At 48.5% G+C, this 13,836-nt stretch overlaps 1 protein-coding gene across 2 annotated transcripts in view; it reads right to left on the bottom strand.

The window, feature by feature from the left end:
- Nucleotides 1–3,872: 3,872 nt before the first annotated feature.
- Nucleotides 3,873–13,836, bottom strand: part of LOC146339484 (uncharacterized) — a 44,080-nt gene continuing 34,116 nt past the window's right edge. For both annotated transcript variants that reach the window (XM_084809505.1, XM_084809504.1), the window contains 5 exons: nt 11,910–12,024; nt 10,936–11,073; nt 8,205–8,371; nt 7,177–7,265; nt 3,873–4,378 (listed from right to left, as the gene is read on the bottom strand). In XM_084809505.1, the coding sequence (XP_084665631.1) occupies nt 4,159–4,378; nt 7,177–7,265; nt 8,205–8,371; nt 10,936–11,073; nt 11,910–12,024 (729 nt within the window). In that variant the 3' untranslated portion in view covers nt 3,873–4,158. The remainder of the gene's footprint in view (nt 4,379–7,176; nt 7,266–8,204; nt 8,372–10,935; nt 11,074–11,909; nt 12,025–13,836) is intronic.

Genomic DNA, 13,836 nt, shown 5'->3' on the forward strand with positions numbered 1-13,836 from the left:
GATGGAAAGATGGAGCCGTCTATTTCCGCTCCATGTCAGCTTTGCAGGTGTTCAGTCAGAACACTGTTTTGTCCTGTTCATTCATTTTTTTCAAACTGCATGAACGTTCGCACCTTCCCTAAAATACACATTTCTGTATACACCTTCTCCTAAAAATATGCATTCTTGTGCATGCTTCTTCTAAAATGTGCACTTCTATATACACTTTTTGAGCCATAGGTTCCATCACAAAATGTGGAGAATCGCACAATCTGAAGGATAACTGTGTTCGGATCTGCGTATTAGCTCGGGGAGTGTGGATTAGGTCCATTCACTTAAAAATGCAGCCAAAACAAACTCCTCTAGCAACCCTAGTTGCAACTAATTTTCACTTCCCTGGAATTGATGATGGGGAATCTTTGACATGCATCACCTCCAAATCTCACCTGCCCTCTACCGCTGTTCTTTATTATAAATATGCAACACCTTAGGCTAGCGATGGTCACAGAAAGATTGGGAACAGTGGAGAATATCTGCACTTGGCCCTCTGCTTGATTTTATTTTTTCTGATGACAAGATCAAGGCCATTTTGGCCAGGGTCAGATTATCGAACAAGCTAACAAGACCCTGGCCAAGGGCCTGTGATGTTAAATGAGTCACGTGCTTGATTGGTAGAACACAACAAATGTGTGGAGGGAGCAATCCTATGGCCCTTAGACACATTCCTGGCTCCCAGGCTGGAGACAGCACTCCAACCTCAGACTCGGGAGCCTGAGCTCCACCCCCACCCTCTTGCGGGCAGCTCAGAGAGAACCACGCTGGCTGCTTTGCAGAGGTCGCAAAAGATACCTTGGAGAGGAGGGAAAGGGGGCATGCCGGTGGGCAAGGAGGGTCTGGGAAGGCTGGCTTACGAAGAATCCTTTGGCCTCCCCAGCCTCCCTCCCTCCCGCTCCACAGAGCCCCGGCTAGATGGGCAAAAAAGCCCAACTAGCAAAAATGCAGAATGGGAGGAGTGTGAAGGCAAAAATCTCCTTGGTGCTCCTGCTGCTCTGCACTGGATGCCCGTCAGCCTCCAAATTCAGAGACTGATGGGCATCCTGACATGACTGTGCCCTAAGTAGTCTGCTGACACCCTGAGCAATTCTCAAGTGGTCTGGGAGAAAAAACTTCGAGAACCCCTGCCTCACCGATATTGTAAACCAGTTTTTACAAAGGCAGGACATGCAGTCATATTGCATTCATGGACTAGGATCCCTGGCAATGTTGCAGAGGCTATTAGGACGTATTAATTCCAGCTTCCTCTGTGAGAGATCCTGACGTGGGTGTCTTGCATCATGTGGTATCATGCTCAAGGTAGCAAAATCGTCAGAAGCCAGTCCTGTGCAGCACATAACTGGGATCATAGGAAGTGTCCCACAAAAAGTTTTTCTCTGAATTAGTCCCCAGGCACAGAAAAAGCCTGAAAATCAAGACTGTCAGTTGAGCAGCTGAGGATGAAACACTTTCTGCCACCAGGGCCCCATCTACATGAGCCTTTTACTCTAGGGCAGCTGCGAGTCGAGGTCCTTCAGGTCATACAACACAATCACCTCTTCGCAGCCATCCATGGTTTTCTCCGGGAAAATGTGGAGTTCCAAGGAGGCGTTTTGCTGTGATATTTTTGGCTTGCTGCGGGTTTTCCCACGGTTGCGAGCTGCCTGTCCCTTCCCCAGACTGACTTCACATTTTGCAGTGGGCGTGGTGTGGGCATGGTGTAGGCGTGCGCAGTGCTTGTGTCGCTCTGTGACGCCCCTTTACTGCCCCTGTCCCTTTGCAGCTGCGCAGTTACAGAGGCACAGAGATGCGGTTTCATTTATTTAATCACACTTTGCAAATTTTTGCAGCTTCGTATCTTCACAATGGTTGCTTTTGGACTCGGTGCCCAAAGGCTGGGGGTGCGGGAGGACCAACTTCGCTCTGGCCACCATTTCAGAGCAATGGGTAGGCATGTACTTCTCACACCTTGCGTGAGTGTGAACCATCATGACAGTCTCAGGCTGGGGCACTGCCAAACAGTTGGCGTGGAAATGAAGAAGCACAGAACACCCACGTTTGCCTAATGAGGGACAGACAGACACAACAGAACCCCTAAAATACAAATCAGCCAATGACGTGTCGCACCCCCACGTCCATGGGCCTGCACAGCTGTGCATTAACATATAATGGCAAAAAAAGGGCAGGGTGGAGTCTGTTGGTGAAGCCTGCAGTAAATCCCGAGTGCATCACAGCAGAAGCTAATTCGAAGGTGCAATGCTGTACAGTTGCAACGGAGTTAAAGGTGAAAGCGGTGCCGCATAGACAGGGCCCAGGACTAAATCTGCTGAAACATCACATCTGATCCCACCTCCTGCATAAACCAGAACCGCTCAGATAAAAAGTTAGCAGTGTCCTGACCGAGATGAACAGCCCAGTTCAAATCTTGCCTGTTATAAACTTACTACGTGAAGCCTTCTGCCTTGAACACTTGTCTTGAGTATAACATTAAGTTGTACAATCCATTTTGAAATGGCTTTCTTGCACCTTCAGTCTTCCACGAACAATATTAACAGATAGTGCGAAGAATTCCTTTTACTTCTAATGGTTCTTTGTGGGGGGATAGAAAATGGAAGAAGTTCTTTTTTGTCCAGTTGTGCTTTATAGTCCAATATAGCTTTTTTTTCCCACTGGACTCAGATCATTTCTGAAAATCATCTGCTCTTCACTAGTTTGCAAGATGAGCTCACTCCAGATTCAACTGCAGTCTGGGTTTTCGCTTCTGCTGACTTGCATTACCGTGGCCGCAATGGGCCTTGTTTTAATTTCTTCATCTGACGCCTGATAGTGTAAAATGCTTTGCACGCCACTGCAAACTCACCTAAATGCAATGCATTGCGTGGCAGCCACTTCCAATACCTGGATCTCCACCGTGTTCTTTGGTGTAATCTTTCATTGGCCATCCAGTGGCTTCTCTTCCATGGTTTCCATAGCACTTTTTATACATACAGAAGTTTTACAGAGTTCCATAAGCAAAACATAGACAGGCCACTGTCCCAAGAGAGCTCCCAGTCTAAAAATGGGCTGTATGACTTGATCCATGCATGCCTTTACAATAATGTGAGGTCCTAGTTTTCACAGCAGCATTGAAATGTACAATACTGCTGTGAAAAATAGGACCTTATGTTATTGCCACTGTTAAGGTTCAATGGAACTTACAAATGCATCCTATGAATGTTTACTCCATTGCAGACAATGGCGTTTACTCTCCGGTAAGTGTGTAGCTCTAGTGGTGACCAGCTGGATCAGGGTCATACACCTTAAAGCAGATGAGCAATGCCTGATGAGCAAATCTCCCAAGTTAGAAGAGTAGCAGTGGTGTAGCGGCACCAGGGCTCGCAGGGTCGCAACACCAACACTTTTTTATTAGCAGGGACGTGGATGTCATCTGCTAACCCACGCCTGCCCCCCAGACTTCCTTGTCCCCTCCGAGCTTAGCTGCAGTCCTCACAGTAGCTGGGAGGAAATTAATTTTCCCAGCAACAAGGTATTACTCCTCGTAGTGACGCAAAGTGTTTTGGGATGGCTTGGCCTTGACTAGGCAATTCAGACCCATTAGCTTTATGGAAGACCTGCTCCTGGTAGAGATGAAAACTGCTGAAAATGGTTTGTTGATATGGATCAACAGAGCCAGCCGGATGTTTGGACTCTCCTTGGGGGCGTGGCTATGGGGCTGCCACAATGAGCACCTGCACTTCAAAATGTACTACTACAGCACCGAATCGTAGGATATCTGGAGGTAACGGGGTGGGTCTTCACTGCCCTGCATATAAAGCACTGCCCTCTCCCGATGACTAGCAGAAGCAGAACGTGTGCAAATTAAGGAAACTTGTGTAAATATATTTTAATTTGCAGGAGTGATGCAGGCTGTAGAATTCCACTGTTCTTGGTGTGCAGTTTTTAAGTTGTGCTCTGGATGATGGTGACAATGATGGTTTTAGTGCAGAGCAGACACAGCCATAGCAATAAAGAACAGGGAGGGGAGAAGTAGAGAGATCAATAGGTAACAAATCCTCCTCCTCTTCTCTGCTATGATCAGAGAACGCACCTGGTTCAGGTTCAAAGAATGGCCCAAGTTGGAAGCAAGGAAAGCTGGAGTGTCTGCATCTACTCTAGGTGGAGCTGGGAGGCCTCAGGCAGCTTCCACCTCTTTGCTACAGGCCATCTCTGAGCCTCCAGCCTTGCCACGTTCACAGTGCTGCTGTTGATCTGTGGTGAAATAGGCTCATAAGAACGCAGGGAGAGGCTGGCAGACAGGAGGCCCATCCGGATGCAGTTATCCGTGTCCTCCTCCGCAAGCAGCCCAGCAATGATTCCAGCCATTAAGCTGCAGAGAGAAGAGGCCACTGCACTTTAGTTATTTATCTTATTTATTTGTTACATTTATATCCCGCCTTCTACTCCAAGGAGTCCAAGACGGCATCCATGCCATTCCCCCTCTCCATTTTATCCTCACAACAACCCTGTGAGGTAGGTTAGGCTGGGAGTCAGAGCGACTGTCCTAAAGTCACCCAGTAAGCTTCATGGCTGGCTGGGGACTTGAACCTGGTTTTCCTCAGTCCCAGTCCAACACTCTAACCCTTACACCAAACTGGCTTCACGTTTTCCAGCATCCGAAGTCTAAACTTGATACTGTTAAATGTTAACGTTATTTTTGTGGTTCCCTGCGCCTCCCGCCCCAACCTCCCACAAAAATCCTAGGCACTGTAATTTGAAGAGGTGCTTAGGATTGTGTGGTATAAATCCCTAGCCCCTCTCCCAGACCTACATTTCCCAGGGCTCCCTGGGATGATGGGGTGACTATACTGTAGATACACCATAAGTGAAACAGCTAAGTGGCTCACAAGCTAGCTCTCAGGGCAGAACTAAATACAGGGACAGTGGCTAAAAATGGCATTCCTGGTGCTATTGGAGGTCTCTCGAGTTCCTGTAAGGTGTATAGTAGTATAGACTCCATGATATATCATCATGCTGTGTCTTTCCCAGCCCGTTCCACACCATTGGCTACTTTTGTAAATAGGATAAGAAGCAAGATGATGGCGGTGAGAAGGGTGGATTCAATTGAGGGAGGGGGTCTATTTAGGGCCTCTTGCCCAAGGGCCCTCAAAAACCTGGAGATGGCTCGGCTAAGGGGTATTTGTACCATGGCTAAGGAGGTCGTTTGTGTGTGTGTTTGTGATATTTATATATTACTGGGATCAGCAACCCCCTAGGTGCCCGCTGACCCTGCCACCACTCCCCATATATATATATACACACACACACACACACACACACACACACTTTTTTTTTATCTTGGGCAGCTGCTAAGCAGATCTCTGGCCACCAGCCACTTTTTCGTGGATATAGTTTTGCCTGTGTGTTGCTTTTTGGAGGGAGTAATTTTGCCTGTCTGTTCACTTTTGGGGTGTGTGTGATAGTTTGGCTTGTTTATTTGTTTTTGTGGTGGGTGGGTTCTGAACATAACCAGTATCTTTTCAGTAAACTAGGTATTTCATTGTGTGCTATGGGGGCAATTATGTGGCTTGGCATTTGGGGCTCAAACCCAACTTCTATCCTGTATCCGGTTTGGCAGGCCCCCTGACAGCCATTTTGTGACTACGCAGGTGTGCATGGCTACCATTTAGGGATGGTGCCCTTGAGAGTTTCTCAGATTTCCAAATATGCCCGTAGACCCAAAAAGTTTGGAGACCCCACCAGTCAGCATAAAATGGAGGAGTATCCTGTCCTTTCACCTCAGGAAGCAAAATGGCTTGGGCCAGCCTCGATTCTGTAAGATAGAATTCAGCATCCTTCCCCAGTTCCAATGAGCAGGATTCTTTCAGGGAACCTATGACTATTAAGGCACAATCCTATGCATGTTCAGACAGAAAAAAGTCCTACAGTTCCCAGCATTCCCCAGCCATGATCGCACACCTAAACTACTATAAAACCAACGTCAATTTGTAGCACAGAATGCTTTTCTCCTAGAGGCGTCTGTTTTTTTTCCTGGCCAGGTATTTTGCTACAATAAACATGATTTATTGTACGCCTGGTGCATGTTGGCCCAGAAAGTGGAGATTATATCATTTTTACTGCAGTAAGGACAAAAGGGTTGTGCAGACAGGAGTAAGGACCCTGTCCCTATCTACGTTTCTTGCATGGCATCCTTTGGCCCTTTCTTGTAATAAGAAAGTGGATGAGATTTTCTGACAAGCAAGCTGAGCCAGTATGCTGGCCACACTTCCCTGTGCATCAGATTCTGGGGGCATTTGGGGTCTGTCTGTGCTAGCCCTTTAAATCAGCCTTAACACTGTTTAAGTGTCATGACTACCAGCAAAGAACCCTGGGAACTGCAGCGCAATCAAGGCGCAAGGTATGCCTTACAGTCAGAAAAGTGTGATTCGCAAGGGTCTTGGAGAAGCTGTAGCAGTCTAAAAACGGTTTGTGTAAAAACACATCCGCATGCACAAAAACTGGTTTAAAATGTACACTATAGATCAGCCTTCTCCAACGTGGAGAAGGCTGCTCCAGATGTGTTGGACTACAAGTCCCATCATCCCACAGCATAGCTGGCTGTGGGGTGATGGGAACTGTAGTCCAGCGCATCTGGAGCATGCCAGGTTGAGGAAGACTACTGTAGAACTTACTTTTACATCTGGCTGGAGTGCACAAGCCACTGCGTGTACCTCGTGAAGCTTCAAGTGATCCCATGACCCTGGGCTGTTAGTCGATGAAGAATGTTGTTTTAACAGTCAAAGGTGTTGAAGACTAGCGTTTTATCTGACGTGCTAGAACGTCCCTTCCCCTCCCTTGATGAAACCTGGCTGTGCTCCAAAGAGGCTCCAGGTGCTTCTCACAATGGCTGCTTCTCGAGGCACGTGGAGCGAAAGATGTGAACCTCTTGCTGAAACCTAATTGACGACGTGCTCCTTCACAAAAGGCTCAGGAAAACGACAGCTTGCCATAATCTTCCCATCTCTCACCACCTCCAGATAAATATTTGGACTCATTCTTCCTTAGCAATGCTGCATACATGTGCCCTGTTATGTTGTCACAGCAACCAAAATGGCAGGGACCAAATAGAAGAAGGTAGAGGAACCCACAGCGAGGGCACCAGACTTCACGGGGTGCTGAGCAACATACCTGTCACCGGCTCCGGAGACGTTCACTATCTCCTCCGCAAGGACTGGGACTGCTGGGTAGTGAGTAGCGCACAGCCCGTCTGCAGTGCTCTGAAAAGCAAGATAGGAGAGACAAGGCAAGAAAGTGAGCCTGGAGAAAAAACGGTATGGCAGCCTTGCCCAAGCTAACGTTTTGGATTTCATCTCCCCTCAACCTCGGCTAGCATGCCCAATGGCCTGGAATGCTGGGAGTTGTAATCCAAAATATCAGGAGGGCACCAGGTTGGGGAAGGCAGCTTCATAGAAATGCTACAGACGGACAGTCCCCAGTAATGGGCACAGAAACTTTCAAAATAAGTGGAGTTCGCATAAGAAGGGAACTTCCTGTTCATTCAATGGGCTGTGCTCAAGAAAAGTTATAGTGGGCTGGAAGTATAGTAGATCATACGCTACTAAGGTGTAAGCCCAGGGATCCAGCCAGGACTTCCACAGTTGAAACAGGAAAACTAATGGGGTGGGGTGGGGGTCCCCTGAAATTAGATTCTCAAATTTCATGCTTCCAAATGGATATCCACAGATTCAAAACTCTAAGAATGGACACTTTTTTGGATTGGAGCCACGGTGCATAGCACAGATATTGACTACCCTGAAATCTCAGGTTATCAGTTTTTTTTTAAAGGCAGGTTACTAATCCTCATGGTTACAGTTAATGCTTGAAAATTCCTGCATGGTCTCCTACACCCTCAAAAACCAAAGAGGACCTGGGATAATGCTTCTAATGGTCTTCATTTCTCTTGCCTGTTCCATTTCCCTCAACCAAAAGCAAGCTTCTGCCTATATCTGCATTACAACTGGATTTGTAAGTGGTTTAATTGTCATGGTTTCACCATGAGGAACTCTGGGAATAGTAATTTCATGAGGGGGCATAGAATTTTCTGTGAAATGTCCCTTTCCCCCTGTTTCCCTACTTGTTACCCACTCTTTATCTGTGGTACATGCTGCCCATTCCCCCTCCCCCCCCTTGATGCCTTCCCGTTTGCCTCCTTCTACCTTACTGAAAGTTCCAGGGTGGAGGGAGACGCTGCCACCCACGTTCCGGCCGCACACCAGTACTCCATGTTGGCCAAGGGTTACCACCGCACAGTGCAACTCTTTCAGTAAGGGGCAGGCCAGGGTCATGGCGGCCTCAACCATGTCTTCCAGCTTCGATGGCAGATCTTGAGAGTTCAATGGATAAAAACCAGTCACATGGCATCAGAGCCACAGTAAAACCACTGACCTTTCACTGGACTCATGTCTTGGGAATTGGAAGAGAAATCCAGGTGTTGCTCTAGACCAACCTTTAGGGATGTCAGAGAATTCCGCCTCGGATCTCGGTGAGGCCGAATGCCAGTGCATTCGGCCCCCTGAACTCCATGGCGGAACGGCCTGCCAACCCCCTCCCCCCCACGGATTCCCCCCGGGACGAGACCTACCTGGGGTGGATATTCCGGGCGGCGGCGGTGGCTGCGGCAGCTGGTCTTCCAACCAGCTGCCGCCGCCGCCATTTGCAGTCTTGTCTTTTTTTTTACAGAGACGTGATAGGCTACGTAAAAACTTACGTAGCCTATCACGTCTCTGTAAAAAAAAAAGAAGAAAAATAAGGAACGCAAATGGCAGCGGCCATAGCCGCCACCATTTGCATACGCGTTGTGTTTTTTTTCCCCTTACCCAGAGCCCTCCGCGGCCGGAAATCCGGCTGCGGATGGCCCTGGCCTGGGCCTGGCCAGCTGTTCCGCGGAGCCACCGCAGAGAACAGCCGGCTTTCGAGGATTCCAGGGGGGAGGACCAGATCGCCTCCCCCACTGGCGAGGATTCTGGGGGGAGGGACGGAGCGCCTCCCCCCGCAGCGGAACCCGGCAGAGCCAGGTAAGTGGGGTTTCGTACACCTCTACCAACCTTCCCCAACCTGATGTCCTCCAGATGTGTTGAGCTACAACTCCCATGATTCACAGCCAGCATGATGGAAGTTGCAGTCCAACACATCTGGAGACCACCACAGTGGAGAAGGCTGTTGCAGAGCTCAGTAAACAACTCAGTTTTCATTCCAGAAGAGGTTAGGACTATGGGGAATATGCTGTAACTCTACATTTGGCTGTGCCACTGTTGAAACAAAGAATTTTGGCAAGGGGTCTTGGTGGTAGCTGGTTTAATGAGGCACCGGCTCTGCTCCCCAACAACTCTGGTGAAGGGGCTGTCTTACACCTGCTCATGGTCCATCATCCTTCCCCTGTGGCCACCATTCACTCAACCTTGGTCTATTTGGTCTTCCGACCTTGTCCTCATTCCATTTTTCTGATGCTGACCAAAAATGCCAACACCTTCAGAACATGAGGTTTGGCAGCCAAGTGAAGGATGCGAATGAGCAACCGCAGGGCAGGCTGCTGATTTTGCACCAGAGATGTTGACTCCAGAACTTGGGCAGCTACCCTGAGCCCCACTGGGAGTCTTTATGGGCTCAATGCGCAAGTTGTGAAAAGAATGCAGGTGTCAGGAGCAGCCCCCCAAATGCAAAGTGTTGTTTCCTCCACCTGAGTGCTGTTTTGCTGGGCTTACAGACCAAGCCCTGTGGCATCCGTTTGAGCCCAGGTGTGTTTGGCCCAGGTCTGTCAGAGCACGCAAAGCAAACGACGACATGACAAATACGGTGGCCGCTCAAAAATCATCAAGAAAGAGGATTTGCATTATATTTGCATATGCTAATTTATCTCTCTAGATGCACGTTTAGAAATGATTACTGTAACTTAAATCGAAATGCAACACATCTCACCACAGTGGGGAAGACTGCGGCCAGGGCACCTGCATGCCTTGCTCAGGCCACTGTTCAGGTGCCGCTAGGTGTGGATGGGCAACTTCAAGGCGCCAAGTATCACCCCTTCTTAGGGTGAATTATCTCTACGCTGACTTGGATTGGACAGCCCTAGACACAGAGGACTGTCCTCCATAAAGTAGGATGCTTGGCCACCCTAATGACAAAGGTGAGGCTGCTGCTCCCACTTCTGGAAGTGTTGAGGGACAGCTGCTTTTTTAGTGTGCCTGGTATGAGTGGAGGAGGTGTGGGGGATGTGTGCAGGTCCCTACCCAAGCGTCTGCCATATATTGAGGGTCAAACTAGATGTGATATCAGGACAAGGTCCCTTTGGGTTCTTTCTCTCCAAGGGGCAAACAGCAGCTTTGGGGAGAGGGCAATTTTGGTTGGGGAAATGGCCTAGGGAAAAAGGCTTAGATGCCCTTCCCCATGTGTTGCAGTGCCAGTCTGAATCACATCCGCTGTTTTCCTTTTCTCAAACAAGCCACCTTGAGAACCCATGGGTTGTTATTGGGCTCTTTAGGGTGATTAACAAGCCACCCTGCATGGTTAACAAGCCATCCTGCAGAAAATGTCCTGGGTTCAGACAACACGCTAGCCCATAGTTCGACAAACAGCCCACACTCAACCACTGAGCATGGGTTAGCGTGTTGCGTGACCACAGCCATCCTGTCTAATGTAGCCCCAGGGGAGGCCACAGATCACAGGAGGAGCCACAGCGGAGTGGCAGAGAACATGTTTGACATACTTAATGTTCTAGGCACCACCCTCAGGATCTCCAGCTAAAGGGCCACTGGGAGAGCAACTGGCCTTGCACTGACAATGCTAAACTAGTCTGGCCAAGGTCTGACTTGGTAGAAGGCAGATTCAATATGTTCCTAGCTTCAAAAAATACGTTTTTCTTCCTCATCACCGCTCTCAAAAGTGCTTCACCTGCTGGCACAGGATGACCCAGGGCCTGGCTGATCGCTCTGAGTTCCCGCAGATTGGGAGATATGCAAGCCAGGGCTCTCCAGCTGTCCGAAAGGAATGGCTTCGAAGCCTTGTCCACATCTGTTGGCTCATAACACACTTCAAAAGAGCATTGCAGGAGGTTAATCAACCCGACACACTTGAAGCATTGTCTTTTATGCAATGATTTGTCGAGCTTTGTACCCACCATCTTTCTATTAAAAAGCAGCTTCTCCAACCTGGTGCCCTCCAGATGTTTTGGGCTACAGCTTCCATCATCCCCAGTGGGTATGATAGGCATTGCAGTCTGACACATCTGGTGGGTGCCAGGTTGGGGAAGGCTGTGTTAAAATGTCCAAGCCGCTAATAATATGTCCACTTTGAGAAACAGATTGCTGGACTAGTTTCCATCTTTTTGGGTCATGATCCAGCAGGGCTCTTTTAATATCATAATGGTTAAAAATTGTTAGAGCTGCAAGCATTCATTGACCAATTGTCAGGGGTGGTATTAATAAAAAGCTGTAATCATACATGTAAATCCACCACCACTGCAGATTAACTGGTGGCACTGACATCAAGGATAGGCAACCTTTATGCACTGTGGGCACATCTGGCAATTTGAGAAACTGTCCTGGGCACTACCACAAAATGGCTACCATGGAGGTGTGGCAAAGGCCAAGCAACCTGCCCCAAAGACTGAGTACAAGGCAGAGGTGGGGTATGAACTGCAACATGCTAAACAATTCCTTTAAACCCATTTCACAGCAATCCCAGCATCCAGTAAGAAGAGGGTGGGAGACACCAAGGGGTGGGGTGGGGGTAAAGGCACCAAGAAAGGCACCCGGGGGCGCACTGGTGCCCCCTTGCACTGCGTTGCCTACCCCTGCCCTAGAGGAATGTGGGAAGTGCTTAGCACAAGGCATTAGGCTCTGCTTTAGCACAGAGTTGCTTCTTACCTGCTAGGTGCTGATCTCGGGCAATCCGACAGATGTATTGAATGGTGGACACTGGCACATTCCCATCAATGCACACTAGCGGGGCCAAGCGCAGATTCTCCTTGAACTTGGACACCTGAAGGAAATGACAGGTGAGTGCTGGCAATGGAAACGCTGAGCTGATTCTGCGAAGGAAACGTCTCCTCTCTTCCCAAAGCTTACGAGGGGAATTCCACGGTTGGACATGTTCCATTTGGCTAGGATGCTTCGGTTGCTCCTCTTAATGTAGGCTTGCTGTGGAACAAGAGCTGTGTTTGTACAGGGAAAGCAAGTTGTCCAAATTCTGTCAGTTGCCTGTTTCATTTTCCTCCTGTTTGTGCTAAATCTGATAACAAGCCAGCCCCCACAAATTTACTAGAGCTGTGCCTGGATGAATTTGAGGCGGGCACAGAGGACAAGATGTTCTCTTTCCTTGTGACTGATCCAGTTCCTGCAAGCCTAGGATGGTGCCTGCAAGCCTAGGATGGTGCTTCTACGCAAATTCTGCCATTGAGATGAATTACCCTTCCATAACTTAGCATTGAGGCGGGGAACTTCTTTCAGCCTGAGAGCCAAATTCAACTTCAGAAAAGCTCTCGAGGGCTGCATTCCAGTGGTGAGCAGGGCTAAAGGCAAGGGGGTGAGGTCAAAATACCAAAAATAGCACCATATTTTAGCTTAAAGCTCTTACTGCCAGCAGCTAAGACTTAAGAGAGGTATGTCAACCTTTTAGAATGGGGGGAAGCCTGCCCAAAAGCTGGAAAACCACCAAATGATCAGAGGTCAGGGGAAGAGGACACAGCCATCTGGAGCAGCCCAGAGGGCCAGAATTAGCCCTTGGTTCCCCACCCTGATTTAGTGTGATACCACCAGACTTTGGGTGCACAGATGCCTGGCTTTATGTTTGCTTCTTTATTGTCCAGATGTGCTTCTGCTCACATTTGCAAGCCTAGTTAGTGTGAGCATGCTGTGTTCCAATGGAGTAGGAATGTGCATCAGCCCATTTCTCCACTCAGACCATGGTGACGGGGGTGGGGTGGGGTGGCTGACCCACCTAGCCATGCACCCTTGGAACAGTTCAGTTGCAAGGCGATTTTGAATGAGGCTCGTTTTAAGCTGCAAAGGTACAACTCTGCCCAATGGGCTCTGGAAGACGTGTGTTTTGCACTGAAGAAAATGCCAGCCCTGAATTCACCACCATGGCCTCCTATACATTTTCTGCACCCCCTTTATGTCTGTTCTCCATGGTTGCAGGCAGAGGTCTTTTCTGTCAAAATCAGTGGGGCTTACTCTGAGTAGACATGCATAGGATTCCATTCCACAAATCTAAGGCATTTTGCATGAGTTAAAAACATGCAGTGGAATCCTATGCATCTTTACTCAGACATACGCCATGCTGATCTCAGTGGAACTCCTAAGTATGCATAGAACTGCAGCCCAAACCATGCAAAAGGAGCTAGCGAGGGCATACCTAGCTTAACACTGTGCCCAGGGTACTGGCTGGTGCCATTGGCTTTCCTCCCTGCCCTAGAAGCCTCTTTGTATATCATTACAGCATAGTGTCCATCAACAGGCAGAGGTAGACAGGAATTCTGCGGCTTTTTTGTTGTTGTCTGTTATTCTGCAGGGATCCAAGGGAATAATATCTCTTTTCACAGTTTTACCCTCTTTTTCCTTCCTCTGATAATGGAATGGGGATCAGAAAAGGGTGTAGAGAAGGTGGGGACGATGACCACTTTTTTCCTAGCAGGAATAAATCTTCAATCTTTTAAGATTCTTGTTGATAAGTGAATTACTGACATGCCTATGCCTTCTTAACAAAACACCAGCACCTGTTAAGTACAGAGTCTTGGTTTTTTCCCCCCCAACAGTTTTTATTAATGGGGAAAAGGGCGGAGTTGCGCCTGAA

The sequence above is a fragment of the Heloderma suspectum genome, chromosome 7 (assembly GCF_057233095.1).
Source record: "Heloderma suspectum isolate Gila_16-S chromosome 7, 16-S_ref, whole genome shotgun sequence".
Classification (NCBI taxonomy): domain Eukaryota; kingdom Metazoa; phylum Chordata; class Lepidosauria; order Squamata; family Helodermatidae; genus Heloderma; species Heloderma suspectum.